This window comes from Hypanus sabinus, chromosome 3 (genome assembly GCF_030144855.1).
Source record: "Hypanus sabinus isolate sHypSab1 chromosome 3, sHypSab1.hap1, whole genome shotgun sequence".
Lineage (NCBI taxonomy): Eukaryota > Metazoa > Chordata > Chondrichthyes > Myliobatiformes > Dasyatidae > Hypanus > Hypanus sabinus.
Genome location: NC_082708.1, coordinates 71,407,622 through 71,430,923, shown reverse-complemented (window position 1 = coordinate 71,430,923; position 23,302 = coordinate 71,407,622). Strand labels below are relative to the sequence as shown.

Sequence of the window (23,302 nt, the reverse complement as noted above, 5' to 3'; positions counted from 1 at the left end):
GATTTGTGTGATAAAGGCCTGTTTCTCTCTTCCATTCATTACTTAACCTTTCATATATATTAATAGCCCCTTGTTTGGAATTATACATGCATTATCTTTACTTTTGTTTTGAAATAGAAATATTGATCATCTTGCGTCATTTAGTACAAAATGTTATTTACTTAACCTGATTTTTTTTGGGTAAAAAGTAATTGGTTTAAAAATGCACTATTAAGATGTGAATTGTGTTAACAATTAATCTGTTGAAAGTTGGCTTGAGTTGTTGAATACACTATAAATAGTTGTGTCAAAGGCTGTTAATTTTCTGACTGTACTTTTGATTGAATGAAAGACTAACCATGTAAAAATGTTTTAACTGCGAAGTTTTGGGTAAGAAATAATTGGCATAAGAAAATTGTATAAAAAAATCAGATTTTATAAATATTTTCTGAAAAGACTTTCGTAATTCCTCTCTCTACATCAGTGCCAGACTGGCGGAGTGTTCTGGAGGTGGAAGTAACAAAGCAAGTAAAAGTAGTTTCATATTTTGACCCTTCTCTACCATTCATGGTGGGCTTACTTCAGTTTTACCGTCCTGAGATATCCTTGTCCCGTCAGAATTGAAAAATCTATTAGCTGCTGACTTGAAAGTAACTGTACTCCACAAATAGAGTAGAAGAAGCACAGCACAGAAACAGGCTCTTTGGCCCATTTAGTCCATGCCAAAAGCATTTAAACTGCCTAGTCCCATTGACTTGCACTGGGACCTTAGCCCTTCATACCCCTGCCATCTATGTACCTATCCAAACTTCTCTTAAGTGTTGAAATCAAACTTGCATGCACCATTTGCACTTGGAGCTCATTCTATGTTCTCAAAGCCCTCTAAGTGAAGATTTCCCCCTGCCCCCACATGTTCCTGTTAAATTTTTCACCTCTCATCTTTAACCTATGGCCTCTAGTTGTAGTCCCACCCAGCCTCAGTGGAATAAACTTGCTTGCATTTACCCTATCTACACACCTCATAATTTTGAATGCCTCTATCAAATCTTCCCTCAATCCTCTATGTTCCAGGAATAAAGTCCTAACCTATTCAGTTTTTCCTTATAAGCCAGGTCCTCCAGTCCTAGCAACATCCTTGTAAATTTTCTCTGAACTCTTTCAACTTTATTTGCATCTTTCCTGTACGTAGGTGACCAAAACTGCACACAGTACTCCAAATGAGCCCTCACCAGTGCCTTATACAACTGTAACATAACATCCCATCTCCTGCACTCAATACTTTGATTTTTGAAGGCCAATGTACCAGAAACTCTCTTTATGACCTTATCTGCCTGTGCTCCCACTTTCAATTAATTATGGACCTATTTTCCCAGATCCCTTTGTTCTACCACACTCCTCAGAGCCTTACTGTTCACTGTGCAACACCTCACACTTGTCTGCATTAACTTCCATTTGCCATTTTACAGCCCATCTTTTTCATCTGAACCAGATCCGCCTGCAAGTCATGATAGCCTTCCTCACTGTCCACTGCACCCCCAATCTTGGTATCATCATCCGCAGATTTGCTGATCTAGTTAATCACATGATCATCCAGATGATTGATACAGATGACAAACAAAAATTGAGCCAGCACCTATTCCTGTGGCATTCCACTAGTCACAAGCCTCCAGTTGGAGAGGCAACCATTTATGACCACTCTCTGGCTTCTCCCACGAAGCCAATATCTTATCCAGTTTACGACCTCATCTTCAATGCCAAGCAATTGAACCTTCTTGACCAACTTCCCAACCTTGAGCAATGCCTTGCTAAAATCCATGTAGACAACATCCAATGCCTTGCCTTCATCAACTTTCCTGGTACCTTTCTCAATAAAACCTGTAAGATTGGTTAGACATTCCCTAACATGTACAAAGCCATACTGACTATTCTTAATCAGTCCCTGTCAATTCAAATAATCAAATATCTGGTCCCTTGGAATACCTATCAATAACTTTCCCACTACTGATGTCAGGGCAGAAAGGGAGCCATTAAATACTTTGGGAAATGAGATTGTTAAAGGGAAGCCTGCTTGTGATGGTGCTTGTATTTGCCTGATGACTTTGTCATTATTGATCGATATTACAAGTTTGGGAAGTGCTGTTGGAGTAGTTTAAGTGAATGAACACAGTGCGTTTTGTCGATGTGCCACACAGCAGCCACTGTGTGACAATAGTGGAGGGAATGATTGTCTTTGGTGGTGTGTACGAAAGAGGTCAAGTCCAGGATGGTGTTGAGCTTTATAAAGAGTAGTTGGAGCTGCACTGAAGTGTCTGCTTTGTAGATTGCATAGTGTCAGGAGTAGCTGGCACTAAAGTAGCACACAACTTCAATTGTCATCTCATTAAAGTCCTCATGGTCCAGCAAAACTTAACTTTCTTTGGCTTCCTATCCAGTTATTAACTATTCCAATAGTCCACCTCACTAAAAGTTGGAAACAAATTTAATATTGAAGTACAGATGGCACTGTATACAGCCCTGAGATTCATTTTCTTGCAGTCATACTTAATAAATCCTTAATAAAATAATGAGCATAACAATCAATACATGACCACACCAGCTGGGGTGTTCAACCATTGTGCAAGAGACAACAAACTGCAAATACAAAATTAAAGAATTAATAATAATAATAATAATTAATAAATAAATAAATTTTGAGAACATGAGGTAAAGAGTCCTTGAAAGTGAGTCCATAGGTTGTTGGAATGTTTCAGTGCTGGGGCAAATGAAGTTATCCCCTTTGGTTCAAGAGCCTGATGGTTGAGGGGTAATAACTGTTCCTGAACCTGGTGGTGTGAGTCCTGAAGCTCCTGTACTTCCTTTGTGATTGAAGTAGCAAGAAGAGAGCTTGTCGTGCATGGTGGGGGTGCTTGATGATGGATGCTTTCCTGCAACAGTGTTTCATGTAGATATACTCAATGGTTGGGAAGGCTTTACCCATGATGGACTGATCCACTACTTTTTGTAGGATCTTCCATTCAAGGGTATTGGTGTTTCCACACCAAGCTATGATGTAGCCAGTCAATATACTCTCCACTACACATCTATAGAAGTTCATCAACGTTTTAGATGTCATGCTGAAACTTAGCAAAATCCTAAGAAAGTAGATGCATTGCCATGATTTCTTTGTAATCGCATTCATATGCTGGGGCTAGGACAGGTCCTCCAAAATAATAATACCAAGGAATTGAAAGTTGCTTACCCTCTCCACCTCTAATCTTCTTGCGCTGTTATGGCACAACTCAGCCAGAATTTCAATCTCCCTCCTGAATCATCACCACCTTTGATTTGACCTACGACAGCAAACCTGAGTACGGCATTGGAGCTGTGCTTTGCCACACAGTCATAAGTGTAAAGTGAGGAGAGCAGGGGACTAAGCACACAGCCATGTGATTCACCTATGCTGATGGAGATCACGGTTGCCAGTCTGAACTAACTGCGATCTGCAAATGAGGAAATCGAGGATCCAATTGCACAAGCAGGTATTGAGGCCATGGACTTGGAGTTTATAGATTAGTTTTGAGGGGATGATGGTATTGAATGCTGAGCTGAAGTCGATAAAGACATTCCTGACGTATGCATCTTTGCTTGCCAGATGTTGCGTGGTTGAGTGAAGAGCCAATGAGATAGCATCTGCTGTGGGCCTTTTCCTCCAGAAGGCAAGTTGAAGCTAATGTTTCATCACCAACCTCTCAAAACACTTCATCACTGTGAATGTAAGTGCTGCTAGACCAAAGTAATTGAGGCAGGTTACTATGTTCTTAGGCACAGGTATAATCGAAGCCTACCTGAAGCAGGTGGGAACCTCAGACTGCCAACGCAAGAGGTTAAGGATCTCAGTGAACACTCCAGCAAGATGATCCGCACAGGTCTTCAGTATTTGACCAGGTACCCTGTCAGAGGCGGATACATTTCATGGGTTCACCCTCCTCAATGCTGCTCACACGTTGGCCTCAGCGACTGAAATCATAGGATCATCAGGAGTCTGTGATGGTTCCTCCACATTTTGTTGGCCAAATTGAGCATGGAATGCATTGAATTCATCTGGAAGTGAAGCCCTGTTGCCTACGTTGTGTGATTTAACTTTATAAGAGCTGATAGTATTCAAGCCCTGCCCCAATTGTTGAGTATGCTTTGTTGATTCAGATTTAGTCTGGTATTGCCACTTTGTCCATGAGATGGCTTTTTGGAGAATTGTACCTCTCTTGGTCACCAGACTTGAATGCCTCTGATGTGGCCCTTAACAGATTGTGGATCTCGTGGTTCACCCAGGGCTTCCGATTGGCAAAAGCAGAATGAATTTGTGGGGACACACTCTTTGACAACTGTTTTAATAAAATCCATGACAACCATGGTATATTCATTCAGATCCACAGATGAGTCTTTGAACGCAGCCCAGCCCACTGACTCAGAGCAATTCCGTAGCTGATTCTTCCCACCTCCAAGGGCTTAGGTAGCTCTTCCAGATGAAGCAGCATTTTACTTGAAGCTGTAGTTCATCTGTAACTCTTCAAATCAAGTGTACTGCATTGGTCTTCATAATGTGCTGTTTGCACTGGAGAACCAAACACAGATTGGTGACTGCTTTGTGGAGTACCTTTATTGTGACTGCAGGGATAGCCCTAAACTTCAAGTTGTCTGTCACTTTAGTTCTCTATTCCAGTCCAAGTCTGACTGCCGCGCCCTACGCTGTTTCAAGGAGGCCTAATGTAAAGTTGAGGAATAGTACTTCATCTTCTGCCTGGGCAGATCACAGTCTTCAGAAATCAGTATTGGTTTTAGCAATTCCAGATAACTTGCATTTTTCACAAATGGCCAGCTTTACTGTACATTATTCATAGAATCACAAAGAACTACAACACGGGAATAGACCCTTTGGCCCACCTGGTCTGTTCCGATCTGCTTTCTTCCTGGTGCCATCTACCTGCACCTGGATCAGTGCTCTCCATATTGCTCTCATCCATGTACTTACCTGAACTCCTCTTAAATGTTGCAGTTGGACCCGCATCCACCACCTCCGCTGGCAGCTTGTTCCACACTTGTACCACCCTTTGAGTGAAGAGGTTCCCCATCAGGCTGCCTTTCAATATTTCACCATGAACCTAATTCTAGTCTCTTCCAACCTCAAACAACAAAAAAAAAATCCCTCTGTACCTCTAGAAGATCTCCCTCATTTTCCTGCACTTCAGGGAATAAAACCCTAACCTATTTAATCTTTTCCTATAACCCAGATCCTTAAGTCCCATTAGCATCCTTGTAAATTTTCTCTGCACTCTTTAAACCGTATTGATGACCTCCCTGTAGGTGACCAGAGCTGCACAGAATACTTCAGATTCCAACATCAACATAACATTCCAACTCTTGTACTCAGTGCTCTGATTTATGGCCAGTGTGCCAAAAACTCTCTTTACGACCCCATCTACTTGTGATGCCACTGTCAAGGAATTATGAGTGTGTATTCCCAGATCTCTTTGTTGTATCGGACACCTCAGCCCCTACCATTTACTAAGTCCAACCTGATGTGTCCTCCCAAACTACAACACCTTAGATTTGTCTATATTAAATTCCATCTGCCATTTTTCATCCCATTTGTCCAGATCCCACTGCAAGCTTTGATAGCCTTCCTTTATGCCCCTAGCTTGCTGTCATCCACATATTTGCTCATCCAGATGACTACATTATCATCTAAATCATTAAACAATAAAGGACCCTGCACCGATCCCTCTGGCGAACCACTAATCACAGGCCTCTGGTCAGAGAGGATTCCATCTACTACCACGCTTTCTTCTGCTAAGCCAATGTTAAATCCAATTTACTACTTCATCCTGAATTCCAAGTGACTTAACCTCCTGAAACATCCTCCCATGTGGGACTTTGTCAAAGGCCTTGTGAAGACCCATGTAGACATATCCACTGCCTTTCCTTCATCAGCCTTCCTCATATCCTCCACAAAACTCTATAAGATTGGTTAGGTACAACCTACCATGCACAAAGCCGTGTCCGCCATCACTAATCTGTCCCTGTCTATCCCAATACTTATGGAGCTTGGCGATTAGAATACCTTCCAAAAAATTTACCCCCAACTGACGTTCTTAAAGCCTTTCTTGAATAACAGAACAAAATTTGCTATCTTCCTGTCCTCTGGCAACTCACCCATGGCTAAGGGTATTTTAAATACTTCTGCCAGGGCCCCTGCAATTTCTATACCCGCCTCCTGCAAAGTCTAAGTGAATGCCTTAACACGCCTGAGGACTTATCCACCCTAATTTTCTTCAAAGTAGCAAGCACCTCTTCTGTAATCTGGATACAGTCCATGACTTCACTGCTCTTTTGCCCCAGTTCTATCAACCTTGTGTCTGTCTGTCTCCCGAGGTAATACTAATGCAAAAAATTCATTCAAGATCTGCCCCATCTCTTTCAGCTTCATCCATATGACAACACTGATCTTAAAAACAACCAATTTTATTTATCCCTTGCTCTTCTTTTGCTCTTAATATATCTGTAGAAGCCCTTGAGATTCTTTTTCATCTTGTCTACCAGAGCAATGTCATGCCACTTCTCTCTCTTAAGTGTTCTCTTGAATTTTTTATACTCTCCAAGCACCTTATTTGTTCCTTGCTGCCTATACCTGATCCGCGCCTCCTTCTCCGTCTTAACCGAGGTCTCAATATCCTTTGAAAATTAAGGTTCCATAAACCTATTGGCTTTGACTTAGCAGGAACATAAAAATGTTAAATTCCCAATATTTCAGTTTTGAAGGCCTCCCACTTACCTCTCTCTGTCCCAATCCACAGCTGCCAGCTCTCTTATGATGCCATCAAAATGGGCCTTTGCTGATTTGGAATCATAACCCAAGGGCCAGTTCTATCCTTCTCCATAATTATCTTGAAAGTAATGGGATTATGTTCCCCTACTCACACTTCTGTCACCTGCCCTGTCTCATTCCCTAAGAGGAGATCTAGTATTGTGCTCTCTCGAGATGGGACCCGTATGTATTTCTTAAAGCTTACATTTGTCATCAGCATAGTTTCCTTAAGGGGAAATATTGCCTGAAAAATCTGTTGGAATAATTTAAGAAAATAACAAGCAGGATAGACAAAGGAGGGTCAGTAGATGTTGTTTACTTGGATTTTCAAAAGTCCTTTGTAAAGATGCTACACATGTGGCTACTAAGTAAGATAGGAGCCCATGGTATTACAGGAAAGATATTAGCATGGATGGAAGGTTGACCTTTCTAGAAGGAAGCAAAGAATGGGAATAAAGGGGGCCTTTATTATTGACTAGTGGTGTCCTGTAGGGCTCAGTTTTGGATCAGCTATTTTTCATGCTCTATGTTAATAATCTAGATGACAGGATTGAAGTCTTTGTGACGAAGTTTATGGGTGATATAACAATAGGTCGAGAGGCAGATAGTGTTGAGGAAACAGAGAGCAGGCAGAAGGACTTTGACAGATTAGGAGAAGGCAAAGAAGTGGCAGATAAGTACATATCCATGTACTTTGGTAGAAGGATAAGAATAGAAAATCAAGGATGTAGTGCTGAGGCTTTATAAGACATTAGTCAGATCACATTCTAAGTATTGTGAGCAGTTTTGGGTCCCGTATGTAAGAAAGGCACTGGAGAGGGTACAGGTGAGGTTCACAAGAATGATCCCAGAAATGAAAGGGTTAATGTTTGAGGCACATATGCTGATTCTGAGTGTGTATTCACTGGAGTATAGAAGAATGAGGGTTGTTCTCATTGAATATTGAATACAGAATATTGATAGGCCTCAATAGAGCTGATATGGAAAGGATGTTTCCAAAGTGGTAGCGTCTAGGACTAGAGGGCACAGATTCAGAATAGAAGAATATTCCTTTAGGATAGAGATGAAGAGTTAGTTCTTTTAGCTAGAGAGTGTTGAGTCGGTGAAATTCATTGCCACAGAATGTTGTGGGGGCGAAGTAATTGGATATATTTAAAGTGGAGGTTGACAGGTTCTGATTAATAAGGGTGTCAATAGTTATAGGGAAGAGGCAGGAGAATGGGGTTGAAAGGAAAGATAAATCAACCAAGTTGGAATGGCAGAGCAGACTTGATGGGCTGAACAGCATACTTCTGCTCCTATGTCTTATAGTCATATCTACCAGGTATTTGCATCATTTCCCTATTGGTTTCAGGTTTCAGCAATGGCTCTGACCTGCATTTCCAAACTTTAACATGTCCCTTCGTTGGCACTCTGTCTTGCTGTCCTCATTAATCTATTAATCTATTAAGCAATAGCTCTGTAAATCACTTCTGCATCTCCAATCTTGTCCTTCCCCATTCTTTCTGCATCTTAAATCTACCATGTTTTTCACTTTCTCACTTCTGGTGAAGAGTCTATAACCTGAAATATTAATTCTTTCTCTTCATAGATTCTGCCTTTTTGTAAAGTATTTCCAGGTTTTTCTGCTTTTATTTAAGTTACAGGGCCTTAAGGACGAGTTTCCCTATGGTAAATATAAAGAGGGGCCTGGCAGGTACTTAGATTGTTTTTACAGTCCTGTTCAATGTTAGGACCTGCGAAGTTACACACTCTGTCACATTCCACATTGGTGGTGGCTTCACTTTTACTCTGTCTTTTCAGGCTGTTTCACTCTGTCCCATATTGCTTGAATCTTCATCTGTCTTTCGATCTCCATCTCTGTTCCAACATCTCTGGCTCCCTCCCATATCTCTCACATATTTGTTCACAATTATTTTCCTCATTATGTTTCAATGTGTCTTTCAGTTTTTATTGCTAGCTTACACTTACTTTTTCTCTCCTACTTTTCATTTTCTATTTGTCTCAATCTGGTTTAGTTTTTGGCCCTGAGAGACAGACAAGCCTCCAAACCACGATAAGAGTGTGGTACACTTGGAGGTTTCAATATATATGAAGGCATAAAACTAGACTGGACTGTGATTTGCTGGAGGAATAAAATTTAGTGTACCAGGCATTTGAAGTGCAATATTCATATACCAGGCAATATCCATATGGTTGAAGCTGGAGGAGCTGAAAATGAGATAATGAGGTCTCAAAGAGTCAGGAAACCCCAGATATGCTGGCCTATGATGCACCAGGAGAACAGAGTGTTGCGTCTATCCCCCAAGTGAGATATGACCCTATCATTCACAAATGGATTGCAGGTCTTGACGTCATGAAATTCCTTTTGAAACTGTGTTGTTAACGATGGGCTGATAAGTTTCAAAGTCATGAGAACTATTTTTGGTGGGGGGGGGTGGGTAGAGAGTAATGCCCTGGTTAATATTTTTACTGCTATGCTTTAGGTATTTCATTTTAGCAGTTCTGAAAGAGCAGTCTGTTCCACTTTCAACGTGTTTGGGTTTGAGCTGAGATAAGGGGCTTTGTTGTTCAACTTAAGAATGTGGTGTCAGCCAATCAGGATGGTGGAATTGGGATAAGTTTCCAGAGAGCACTGGGCGGAGGGATTTTGTGAGGGACACTGGTATGGGTCAAGGTCTTTTTTGGCAGGAGCTGGGAGAAGACAGGAGGGAAGACGGCTGAGGATGGTTTCCCTGTTACACAAGGTGCTTTGTGCAGATGAATGGCTTCAAGGAGGAAGGACCAATACTCCTGTGGGAGAGCCTGTTTGTTCAAGTTGGATTTTGAGCGACATTTGGAAGGTGGTGTGTGATTTCATGCAAATCAAGGGCCCAGAGCACAAGTTACGGACAAATTCAAGATGAGCTCCAACTCATGCATATTTGTTTTGTTTAATTACAAAGGGTTTCTCACTGCGGAATCCAGTGGCCATTAGTAAGGGGCTAATGAGTTGCATTTCCAGAGGTGCCTGGTAGAAAGGGGTTTCATGTGGTTGCTGTGTTCTGCACTATGGGCAGGATTGGTGGCACCTATTACTAAATACTCCCTGGGACCTAGTAACTGCAATAAGCAAGTGGATCGATAACAGTCAATGAAAGGTAAAGCATGGAAAAGGCTATTCTGCCCAATGTCGCCATGACAACTGTCAACCACCTAAATACACTACTCCTGTTTTAATCCCATTATTCTCTCAACATTCTCAAACTGTACCTGGTTTCTCCCATTCACCAAGATACTAGATGCAATATACACTCAGTGGCTACTTGATTAGGTTTAGTTAATAAATTTATGGTCTCCTGCTGCTGTAGCCCAACCACTGCAAGGTCTGACATGTGCATTCAGAGGTGCTCGTTTGCACACCACTTTTGTAAAGCATCATCTTCCTGCCAGCTTGAATCAGTCAGGCCATTCTCCTCTGACTTCTCTCGTTAACAAGGCTTAGTTGCCCACAGAACTGCTGCTCGCTGGATGTTTTTGTTTTTCCACACCACTCTCTGTAAACTCTGGAGAGTGTCGTGGATAAAAATCGCAGGAGATCAGCAGCTTCTGAGATACTCACACGGCCGGCACCAACAATCATCGCAAGGTTAAAGTCGCTTAGATCACATTTCTTCCCCATTCTTATGTTTGGTCTAAACAACAAATGAACCTCTTGACCATGAGTGCATGCTTTTATGCATTGAGTTGCTGCCTTGTGATTGGCTGATTGCATTAGTGAGCAGGTGTACCTAATGAAGTGGCCACTGAGTGTATGCATGATGTGCATCATGATGTTTCAATAACTTGAAGGCTTGGCCCCTGTTTTACTGTACCTAATAAAGAGTGTACGAAGGGCTTTTAACCTACCAACCTGCAGATCTTTGGATTGTGAGAGGAAACTGCAGAATCCAGAGGAAGCCTATATGATAACAGGGAGAATGGGGAAAAAGCCACACAGACTGCACCCATGGTTAAGATTGAACCAGGGTCTCTGGTGCTGAGGCAACATCTCTACCAGCTGCCTATGGAACATGCCACCATCTATATGGCATCAACATCAAAATAAATGCTGATACAAAATCAATGTTCTGAACCAAGTTAATAAAATGCCTCATGGCAAGTAACATAAAAAGTTTAGCAAATCAGCATAGTAAACTCCGCTGGTACCTTCGTGCTGTTGCTCTTCATATAATGCCACATATACAGTAAGTAGATCTTAAAAACAAAATTAGAACAATAATTTATTTGGGGGTGTGCTACAGACTTCCTAATGGTCAGCAGGAGATTGAAGAGCGGATTTCCAGGTAAACTACAGAAAGGTGTAAGAATAGTAGGGTTAGAATGGCACGGTATTTCAACTTCTCCAATATTACCTAGGATTGCCTTTGTGTGAACTTTTAGAACTATAGCTGGGGATAGTGACCAAAACTCTTAGTTTCAAGGTAGTTGTGGAAAAGGATAAATCCTACCAGAAACTGAATCCAAAATTATCTTGGTAATAGGTGGAAGGGTGTTAGAAGTGGGTTGTTCTCGTGACTGGAAGCTCATGGCCAGTGGCTTGCCACGAGGATCACAAGAACACAACATGGGAATATAAGAATAGGAACAGGAAGAGGCACTTGGCCCATCAAGCTTGTTCCACCATTCAAAGACATCCTGGATGATCTAGGCATGGACTCAGCTCCACCTACCTGCCTTTTCCCCAAAACCTCAAATTCCCCTGCTATACTAAAACATATTTAATGAGAAAGTCTCCACTGCTTCCCTGGGCAGTAAATTCCACAGGTCCACTATTCTCTGGTAAAAGCTGTTCCTCCTCATCTCCATCCTACCCCCAAATCTTGAGTCTATACCCACCAGTACTAATCTCACTTACCAGTGGAAACAGCGTTCCTGCCTCTATCTCTTCCACCATTTTAAATGTTTCTGTAAGATCCCCTCTTATTCTTCTGAGCCTAACCATAGGTGACCAAATCTCCCCTCAAAGGTTAACCTCCTCAACTCTGGAAGCAACCTGGTGAACCGCCTCGAAAGCCAGTATGTCATACTTCAAATAAGGAGACCAGAACAGCACACAGTACTTTAGGTGTGACTTCACCAGTATCCTGTACAATTGCAGCATTATATCCCTGCTCTTAAATTTAATCCCTCCAGCAATGAAGAACAACTTTACATTTTGCCCTCTTGATAACCTGTTACACCTGCAAATCAATAATTTGTGGTTCATGCAAAGAAACACGCCCAAGTATTTCATAATGGCAACATGCTACAATAATAATAATAATAATAATAATAATTAAAATTAAATAATAATCTGATATTCTATATTTCCTTCCAAAGCAGATGAATTCACATTTAACAATGGTGTACTCTATCTGCCAGATCCATGCCCACTTATTTAATCTATCTATATCTATCTGCAGACTCTCCACATCCTCTGCACAATTTGCTTTTCTACTAAATTTAATGTCATCCATTTATTTATTTCCACTAAAAATAATTTTAAAAAACTGCCATCCTCCATACTTCCCTCCAATCACCTTAAGATTATGTCCCTTTGTATTGGCCATGTCTGCCCTGGGGGACAAAAGTCTTTAGCTATCTGCTTTTTCTAATCATCTTGTGCACCTCTATTGTCACCTCTCATCCTCCTTCACCCCAGAGAGGAAAGCCCTAGCTCACTCAACATTTACTTATAGTACATTCCCACGAATCCCAGCATCATCCTGGTAAATCTCTGCAGCCTCTCTAAAACTCCCACGTCCTTTCTATATTGTGTCAACCAGAAATAAACACACTATTCCAAGTATGATCTAACCAGGATTTTGTTTATATGGAGCCAACATACCATACACCCTCTTAACAATCCTACCAACTTGCATTGCAACTTTGAGAGATCTATGGACATGGACCCTAAGATCTCTCTGTTCCTCCAGAGTGCTAACAATCCTGACATTAACCTTGTATTCTGCATTCAAATTTGAACTTGCAAAATCAATCACTTCACACTTGTCCAGGTTGAACTCAGTCAATCAGTGTCAATCTTCTAGGCTATCAACAACCCCACCAATCTTTGTGTTCATCTGCAAACTGATTATCAAGTTTGCAGATGACATGAATATTGGTGTATTATTACTACAGAGGAGGGTAAATCTTACTCCACAGAACAAGGTTGTAAAATGAGCAGAACAATGCTGGAAGGAATTTAGTTCCTAAATGTGTGATGACCAATGATTCTTGAATAAACCCAATGAATGGTCAGAACTTAAGGATTGTTAAGGAACAAGGGATTTAAGTGTTCAAATCCAAGGATACCTGAAGGAAGCAGCACAGGTGAATGGAATACACCTTAAATAACCAGAGCACAGTCATAATTTGGACGTGGATAGAGTATGGTGTGCAATTGTGTTTGACAGATTACATGTGAATTTTCTGTACACACTTGATTCACCAGGATGCTGCTTGGAATGGAGTGTTTTATAATGGGGGAAAAAAAAACAGGACAGGCTCGGTTTTGTTTCTTTCTGTGGAAGAGACAGACACGGGAGCTGACTGAAGTACATACAATCATGCTGGTTAAAGTCTAGGTAATAAGAAAATTCTGCCCATGGCAGAGGAGTATCAAAACAGAGTAAAGGTAAGAGTAAGAGGTTTGGGCTGGGTGTCAAAGGAAGATTATTTTCACTTGAGAGTGTTTGGAGTCTGGAATGTAATGGTGGAGGTAGGTACAATCACAATATTTAAGACATATCTGGAGGAGCATTTGAATTTCCAAAGCATGAAAGCTATAGGTCAAGTGCTGAAAAAGGGGATTAGTATAGATGGGTGCTTAAGAGTTGCCTTGGACATGATGGACTGAAGAACCTGTTTCTGTGCTCTTTTTCTTTGAGTATATGAAATCCTTGCACCTCAAGAGTCCCTTTCCTTGTTCACCTCCTTCTCATACACAGTGATGCAGGTTCATGACCCAAAAATATCCACTACCCTTATGCCCCCCAACAGCTACTGACTGACCCGTTGAGTTCCTCTAGCCACTTGATTTGTTTCACCCCAGATTCCAGCATCTGCAGTCTATTTTAAATCCAGATTCCAGCATCTGCAGTCTCTTCTGTCTCCCCACAGCCTCTACGGTCTGGTCTCTGGTAGATCCAAATAATACTCCCGAACTTTAACGCAGTCACGAAGAAGTCTAAAGAAAAATAAAGAATCCCTCTTGTAATCCCACGCAAGCCAACCGGTAGGCATTAATGAACATAAAAGGTTACTTGCAAGCAATCCAGGAATACTAAATCGAAATACTCCCGGGTTTTATAATTACTCTTTTAAAAAAATCTAGGTCAAGTCGATAGTCATTTGTATGAAGGTTTTATGCCGTTTTGAAATGACGTTGACGTCGTCCGCATCCTACAGTGAAGCAGATTGAGTTAATGAATAAAATTACTAGAGAGGAAGATAAACTTGAATGGCTACTTAAAATAAATATCTGAGAGCAATATCATTGGCGACTGAGTGTAGATTGACACAGAAAGCGCAAGAAAAGGGTGTGCTACTCTGTTTAAAAAGTTACTGGTAATGCAAGAATAATTCTGCTTGTTCAATTCATAATTTGAGCACAACAAATTGAAAATTTAAGGGACGGCGGAATGTAAAGCAAATCATCGCAAAGGGAAGACTTAAAGAATTAAAGAGTCAGTTCTCTGACTGAGCTATGCCTAGTGCATTGAAGGGAAAATAAAACAAAAGGTGATGCTATGCAATCTTCAATAAACAAAAAGCGATGGTTGACGAGGAAAATACGTCACCATGTTATAGGAGCCAAGGCATCAATTGGTTACAGTACGTGTCACCCTGTGCGTGGGTTTCCGCTGGGTTCATATATAAAAGAGCTCGCACAGTAGTCTCTCGGCGGCTGGAAGGTATTGGCTCAGTGTGACCAAAAGCACACTCCAGTACCTGTCAAATTGAATGCACTTTCTAAAAGCGCTGCCAACGGGTTGACTTTCAAATCGGTTTCTTATTTAAGACCGAACGGGGCAGATGACAGTGCCGCTGCAACTTTTCAGACAGCAACTTTGCCACGATTTGACGTGCTATAAATCCAGAGAGTGTCTGTACATTTCTTTTGCATCACAATGACCCGTTATATGTGGCTCTCTGTTCCTTACGCAAACAAAGCTTTTCAAAGATCAGACAATTTACTTAACATCAGTTTCTCCGGACTGCCTTTAATGGCTAACAGGTCGGCTTTCTTTCCTTGGGGCAACTTTACTCTGGACGATTGGGAGAGCTTTGTGGGGTCGGCAAAGTATGAGGCCGAGTCCCAAAATGCAACCGTCAAGGCTTTGCTAATCGTAGCATATTCGGTTATTATAGTGATTTCCCTCTTTGGAAATGTTCTTGTGTGCCAGGTCGTGATAAAGAACAAACGGATGCATTCTGCCACCAGCCTGTTCATTGTTAATCTCGCTGTATCGGATATCATGATAACTCTTCTTAACACTCCTTTTACACTGGTAAGACTAAAATTATTTATTGGAGGGCGGGTACAATGTTTGAACTTTATCTCTTTCATCGCTTGATTCCACCGAAAATTATATGAAGTCAGAAATGCAAAACACACCCACGCGTATTAGGGCGCCTAACCTGTGTAACGATCTCTATTTAAAAAAAGAAAGTGCATTATGGAGTTTGTAGGTTTTCTATGAAATATTATACCCAACTGCTCGTGCATTTGTAGATTCCGAATAAAAGCCTTCAGCATGCTGCTTCAATGGGGCATATTCAAGTATGAAACATCCAATGGCAGGCAGGCTTGGTTTCTATTTTTGAGCGTGCTTTCTCTTCAAGTTACGAAAAACTGTCATGCAAGTGTGCGCCAAATGTAAAACAAAAAATACTTCAGAAACATGCTAGTACAAATCGAAACTGAGATAAATATAATTGTATCTCAGGCATCGAGTAAAAGCAATAGCGGAGGACTACTTTCATACTTTCCGTAAGTCGCGTCTTTGGCTTTGCCCAACACCGGCTCCTAGATTGTAATATGTCTTTATAATTTCTTCTATATTTCGCCCAAGTAAAATGGGATCCAATCCATGTGGAAATGTTGTTGATAACAGTAAAGTTCTGACCATGTCCTAAAATGTGCACCTCTATCTCCAGCTGTGCATCCAGATCCTGCAATGTACGGAGACGTCAAACGTCAAAAGATTTTGCATTTGTGTAACCACTTGGATTGCCCAAATAAAGCTGTGCTCTCTCGGTATTTTGCAGCTTCTAGATAATAGATTCAGCAATTTCAGTCAACCAGTCTTTCCCGTTTGTGTTAGAACTGGCCACGTCTCACGTGAGGTCGTGCACCCGTAACGTTAATTCGCTTTCTCTCTCTCCGCAGATCCTGCCTGTTTTCCGGGTATATCCCCTGTCCTGCATCTCACAGGTTCAACACGTTCTGGGTGTTTTGAACTGTTCGTGTATTTGAGGATGTGGCGCGTAGAGTTGTGTCGCCTGGACAACTTTGATGGCCATCTTAACTCAGACATCCTCCCTTAGCATTGTCCACCCCCAGCTCCTCACCACCCACCCCCCGGCCACATACACAAACGGCTCAAAACGGGCTTATTTCCTCACTTTTCCATTTCTGACGAAAGATCCTTGACCGGAAACGTAAACTCTGTCCCTCTTTCCACAGATGCAGCCTTGCCTGTTAAATTTTATCAGCACGATATGCCTTAGCCCTAATCTGCATTGTTACCGACTGTGATGCAATACATCCAGTTGGCAGCCTGTTCCATCGTCGTACGTTTGCCTCTCATGTGGTCAACATACAGTAGCCGCTAATGGGTAATAAACTGTATTGTTTAGTGTACGTTTATTTTACAGTGTTTGAAGTGCTACACGAGTGATCCTCTTCTATTTTCCATCGATAGGTTCGGTTTGTTAACAGCACTTGGGTTTTTGGGACGGTCATGTGCCACATCAGCCGCTTTGCCCAGTACTGCTCCCTGCACGTGTCCACCCTCACTCTGACAGCCATCGCCTTGGACAGGCATCAGGTAACTGGCCGCTCATCCACAACGGTCCAGCCCGGCTGCCCAGGACGCCCATTGTCATTTCTGAAGCTCTTCAGAGCGCACAGCCACCGAGACAAACGTGAACCTGATACTCTTTCCCCCAGCAAATTACCGTTAGAAGTGTCACTTCACTCAGCAAACGTGAAAACTGACCAAGGCTGATGTTAGCTACTGCCTTTAGATGTTTGTTTTGCATTGACAGTAGAGTTTTGTATGTATACATATACACGTGTGTATTCCTATATGTATATAGTGCATATATGTACAAAATATATGCACATATATCTGTTCATTTCCCATAGCTCTCTATTCTTTCTCAATTCCCATGAATCTGATAAAAACACGTTTTGTAGCCGAGTGCAGCGCCTTCCGAGGCAGCACGCTCCCTATCTGATCTCCAGGCTCAGTCGCGACCACACAAAGCAACCCCGCACCCGGTGGCAGACTACTTCAGAGGTCTCCTCTTGTGCGCAGTTACATTGTGATCTGAGATCGGGAGCTAGAGCGCAACGGCAAACCTCCCAAAACACCGCAGTGATTTCGAAAGATGGCCGGTCCCCGCAGTTCACTGGCCCTCACTCAGTCGAATCCCTATTTCAATCTCTTCGAAGCTATCAAGCGCACATTGAACCATAAGACAATTTTTACCCAGTGGCGAAACGAAACACAAAGGAAATCTTTAAAAACATTTAATTTGTTCCGAACTTGGAACTTGGGCAACATAGTTAACACCGTCCACAACCTGAACCCCGTCCCTCGAACGTCTCACCAACCGAGCCTTGCATATCTTGTCCTGATAACAAATGCAAGGTTCAACATTGCGGGATATTTCTGAGTTCTTTTGAATCGATGTTAGTTAATAGCAATATTTTTCTGTTAACAATTCAGCGGTTATTGATAACAAAATCGGATCCAAAAGCGCATAGCGACTCGGTAGTTGTTGATTTTAAATTCCTTGCTCGTTTCCCTTTTTATTTTTGTTCATTCCCACGTTTTATTTTCTAATATCCCAGCATATAAATCGTTCTGGACGTCAGCCAATTAAATTCAGTTACGCAGCAGTAGCGCAGTCCGACTGGGGCTCTGCGGCAGCTGTTTGGGTTGATGTTGGCTGACATATTCTTTCTGTTTCAAGGCTGCAAATAAAGCCAAAGCTTCGAGACCTTGCCCTGAAACTGGAATGCAGCGGAGCAGAAGGCGGAGGGAGCCCAGTGCACGCACGCTTTCTGCCGCCCACTTACAAAATTATCTCAACTCGCTACACCGCGTGAGCGAGCGGTTTTAAATCCACCGAGATTTCCGCGGAATCTCCTTCCCGAAATTGCGTTGAGATCTGCAGTTAATTTCAAAACGCGAGGGAAGTCATGGCCCCTGACGTACTGTATGGGCAACGATAGCTATATCAACGGTTTCAAAATCCCACATCTCTGTTACGTTATCTGTAGCTTTCGCTTAACTAGTGCAATCCGCTACTGGACAGAGCAAACTCAAACACAACGTTTAATGTTTGTAAATTATCAACTGATAACGCATCAGTATGAGTGATGGCAGGCTGTTTTGCTTTGGATCATTACCCGTGTTAGAAGTTAATGTTTTTTATCTTCTGTAGGTTATTATGCATCCGTTAAAAGCACGCATGTCAACTGCTAAGGGGGTACTGTATATCAGCATCATCTGGATTATGGCGAGCTGTTTCTCACTTCCTCATGCCATCTATCAGAAGCTCTTCAAATTTGAATACAGGTATATTTGTAGAAATTATTATCGAGATCCGGCTCCCTGCGTACCTTTTGTATTTTAGTACCAAAAGATCTTTTAAGTATAAAATTAGATTCAAATCACTGGTCTCCCTTACGTCACTGACGATTATATGAAGCTGTGACCTGACATATTTTACACCGAGCCTATTTGGGAAGAGGTTGACGAGTTTTGATCCCGAAAGCTTTCCACTGCTGGGAGTGTTCACCTGGTCTGCGTTTGTGGGAGAAACAGTAACCAGAATTAAGTAGTCACAACCCTATTATTTTCTGATGCCAGCAGAAACTCACCGTTGCATAAACAGTTACTTTCCTTTAGGAATCTGATAATCACTTTGTCCTCTGCAGTCACAGGTTTAAACATACAACCCATGCTGACACCTCGGTACAGCAATGATTGGAATTACTCCCTCTTTCAGACTAAACACAGAATGAGGCATCATCATATCTTCTCCGGTGATAACAAAATACCTCCTAATGCTATTCAGCGATGAAAACAGAGTTCTCCCGGTGTATTAGTCAGTATTTGTTTCTCAGTCAATGTCTCAGAAAATGACCATGCCAGCCTGTGTTACTGATGGGATCTGAAAATTAGCTGTCGCGTTTCTCAGCATTAGAAACGGTCAGAGCTGATAAAGAGTGTGACAGCTCCGGTATCTTCGTTGGCCAGCAGCACCTGGAACGCCCGAGCTTCTGGAAGATGTGTAAACATATTCTTTACATTTAGTTCAATGCCAGGTCTTCATAAACTGTGTAATCTAACTCCCAACATTAGTTGGATGTTCAAACAGATTTCCCAATTGGCTTACTTTTCCTTATTTTCTGTGGAGTATGATGTAGTTATGTCAAATTAACGTGTTCATTCAATCCAGTCACATTTTCCTTGTATCTTAAAAAAAAATCTATCATCATAAGACATGGTGAGTAGGATTTGGTTAAGAATTACTGTTAGTGTTGATAATCGAACTATTTATTGCTGGCTGTTGTAGAAAATGCAAGGAAAATGTCAAGTAAAATGTACAAAATGTTATTAAATGTATGACAGCTCACTTAAAATGATTTATTTTGTTATAAACTTTTTAATCCATTGATAATCATTTGTTTTCATTTCCAGTAAGGAAAAAATTCGGAGTTTATGTGTCCCAAACTTTCCAGAGCCGGCAGATCTGTTTTGGAAGTACCTGGACTTGGCCACATTTATGATGTTGTATGTGCTGCCCCTTTTAATCATCACTGTCACATACACTACTGTGGCCAAAAAGTTATGGTTTCGCAATGCAATTGGAGATGTAACCACAGAGCAGTACTTTGCACATCGACGGAAGAAGAAAAAGACAATTAAAATGTTGATGCTGGTTGTGGTAGTATTTGCTGTCTGCTGGTTTCCGCTTAATTGTTATGTCGTCCTCATATCTAGTCAAATAATTCATACAAACAATGCTCTCTATTTTGCATTTCACTGGTTTGCCCTGAGTAGCACTTGCTATAACCCATTTATCTATTGCTGGTTGAATGAAAGTTTTCGTTTAGAACTTAAATCACTCTTGAATATATTCAGAAGAGAACATGAAGTGCAGGAGCATATTCTCCCTTCTATGGTCCCCTCTTACAGATTAGCCTGGCCAGAAGAGAGTAACTACAAGAGGAGACAAGATCCTCAGAGTCTTCACTCAAACAGTAACATCCAGTCAGGAAAGACAGACATTTCCTCAGTTGAGCCAGTCGTAGCTATGAACTAGAAATGGGAGATCTGTCCATTTCTGCCATCATCTTATGAGAAAGTAATATGTATGGTTCTAAGGAGCTGATCTATCACAGTGACTTTGTGCAGACTTTTTGTGCTTTATTGACAAGCTGGCAATATTGAAAATAATACTTCATTTATCTATTGTCTTAATCATGATAGCATACATTTCTCTAAAACATTCACCAATGAGCTCGTGGATTAATTAGCCTCGTCGTGCAGGGAGGAGGAGACAGATTGAGACAGTGGCCTACATGGAGGGGGACGTATGTTAGGTGAGGACAGGATCGGAAGATATTATTGGTGGTGCCAGTGCAGTGCAGTGGTTAGTGCTTCTGCCTCTCAACTCCAGGGATCTCAGTTCAATACTGACTTCAAATGTGATCTCTCTGGAATTATCATACACACACTGTGACTCCCACCCCCCGGGTGCTGCAGTTTTTTCCCTCAGCTCTCCACATTCCTCAATAATTTCCTGCTTTCCCCGTTCTCTCTAGTTTCCCCATTTGCTCCAGTTTCCCCTGGGTGCTGCAGTTTCTCCCTAGGTGCTCCTATTTCTCCCAAATCCCAAAGATGAGCTGGTAGTTTACCTGGCCACCATCAATCAACCCTAGTGCTGGTAGCAACAAAAAGGAAGCGAGAAGAAATGGCTAGGAATGTGAGACAGAGTAAGGTGCAGGCTACAAGGAGGTATGGAGAATGGTAATAGGGCTGATGAGATTACTTTGCATGAAGCTGGCATGGACTTGATAGCTTAATGACCACTTTATCAAACGTTATGTTGCTAAACTTGTGGAGTAGTCAGTGCCTTTAAGACTGAGCTTTTAAGTATATAAAGAATAAAACAACTAATCAATGATATGAGTATAAAGACTGCAAATATATAAGATGCTTCCAATGGTGTCTTGTAGGAATAATAGATGTGACACAGTTAGCTTGAATTGCAATTATATGCAAGAGAATGCACAGTCATAAGAGGAATAGACACTACTGAATATATTAATGTAAAGTCAAACTGCTTAGTCTTTAAACAGGCATTCAACATTATGGCACACTTTCCAATTTGCTGGAACTGGAGAGGATTGTTTGCCAGTGGTGTGATCTGAGAACTCAGGCATAGAGGTCAACAGGGCTCAGTGCATTTTTTATCAATTCATTCCAATGTTATGAAGATCCTGTGAGACCAATTGACCTCTGCCTCAAGACCTGATTACATGTTCTGGGAGCACCATGTATCAATCTGTGAATGTGTAGAGTCTATTCACAGAAACACCAGGCATTGTGATATGCTTGTATTTAAGTGGACTACTTTGTTCTATAATCGAAGTTGAACCTCTTTATGGTATGAAATTTTTGTTCATAGATATTTTAATAATTTATAAAACTGTAAATAAGTGCTGTTCTATCCACACTTGAAATAAAAATTCCAACCAGTGAAAAGCGTAAAAGCTGCTCATTAAATTTTTGTACTTTTTTTGAATAATTGGTGTTGACTGCAGAGGATATTGGTTAACCAGTATAGAAATTGTGATTAGTTAATATCACTAATGGCTCCAGATATAGTGCATCTTTAAAATCATAACCACTTATTTAAGGCTCGGACCATGTTTTAACATGCTAACTCTTTGTCTCAGTATTCTATTTTGAAATCATTTTTTCTTTCAAAGTAATAAAGATAATGAAGCATTGAAGGGGTGTCCATTAAGCAAGCTATTTACAGTGGATATTGACTATAAACATCAGCATATATCAGTTTACTTATGGATAACTGATGATCTTTTGTGCCTTTGCTGACTCCAGGTGTGACCACACCAAGGCACTTGACTTAAGTCTGATGAGATTATTATTCAACACCCAGCTGTTCATATCTTCAGCACCATCATAAACAGTATTCTTGCTGATTATAGTGGTCTCTGTTTGAACTTCATCTTAGTTTTAAAATTAGTTTTAAAATTCTTATCCTTGTTTATAAATGCTTCCATAGTATTGTCCCTCCTCGGGTCTGTAACCATTCCTTGATCAACAACCTCTTGAGATATCTACGATTCTCTGTTACTAGTCTCAGATTTTGCTTTATTATTTCACAATATCTTCAGGTGAATTAGAATCAGAATCAGGTTTACTATCACTAATATATAGAAAAATAGGAATCCTACAGCACAATACAGGCCCTTCGGCCCACAAAGCTGTGCTGAACATGTCCTTACCTGAGAAATTACCTAGGGTTACCCACAGTCCTCTATTTTCCTAAGCTCTGTATATGTTTTTAAATTTGTTGTTCCTTGGCAGCAGTGCAATGAATAAAAAATTCTGAGTTACAATAATAAATAAATAGTGCACGAGAGGAATAATGATGCAGTGTGTTCTTGGACTGTTTGGAAATCTGATGGCAGAAGGGAAGAAGCTGTTCCTAAGACATTAAGTATGGGTCTTCAGACTCCTGTATCTCCTCCCTGATGGTAATGATGAGAAGAGGGCATGTCCCAGGTGGTGAGTTTTCTCAATGATGGATGCTGCCTTCTTGAGGAAAAGTCTTTTGAAGATGTCCTCGATGGTGAGGAGGCTTGTGCCTCTGATAGAACTGGCTGAGCCCACAACGCTGCTCAGCCTGCTGTGAGTGGAACTGCAATATGAGGTGGTGACGGAAATAAGTCAGAATCTTCTCCACGTACGTCTGTAGAATTTTTTTAGTCTTTGGAGATGTATCAAATCTCCTCAAACTCCTCGTGAAGTACAGCCATTGGCATGCCTTCTTCATGATTGCATCAACATTTTGGGCCCAGGATTGATCTTCTGAGATGTTGATACCCAGGGATTTGAAGCTGCTCACTCCTTACGTTGTTGAACCCTCAGTAAGGATTTGCATGTGCCTTCCCTACTTCCTCTT

General features: G+C 41.3%; 1 protein-coding gene across 2 annotated transcripts; it reads left to right on the top strand.

Moving 5' to 3' along the window:
• The first annotated feature begins 12,206 nt into the window (after window positions 1-12,206).
• LOC132391434 (G-protein coupled receptor 83-like) lies at window positions 12,207-21,908 on the top strand. 2 transcript variants are annotated; one of them, XM_059964619.1, is made up of 4 exons: window positions 12,207-15,354; window positions 16,771-16,896; window positions 18,524-18,657; window positions 19,786-21,908. In XM_059964619.1, exons 1-4 carry the CDS (start codon window positions 14,974-14,976, stop codon window positions 20,408-20,410), a joined length of 1,266 nt encoding a protein of 421 aa, XP_059820602.1. In that variant the 5' UTR covers window positions 12,207-14,973; the 3' UTR covers window positions 20,411-21,908. The 2 variants fall into 2 exon arrangements, with proteins under 2 accessions (XP_059820602.1, XP_059820603.1); XM_059964620.1 differs by lacking the exon at window positions 16,771-16,896.
• Window positions 21,909-23,302: the final 1,394 nt, after the last annotated feature.

Excerpts from the sequence above, each read along its gene's own strand:
- LOC132391434 (XM_059964619.1), top strand. The coding sequence starts at position 14,974 with ATGACCCGTTATATGTGGCTCTCTGTTCCTTACGCAAACAAAGCTTTT. Across the intron at positions 15,355-16,770 it reads TTAACACTCCTTTTACACTG|GTTCGGTTTGTTAACAGCAC; the intron begins GTAAGACTAAAA and ends TTCCATCGATAG. Across the intron at positions 18,658-19,785 it reads CTCTTCAAATTTGAATACAG|TAAGGAAAAAATTCGGAGTT; the intron begins GTATATTTGTAG and ends TTTCATTTCCAG.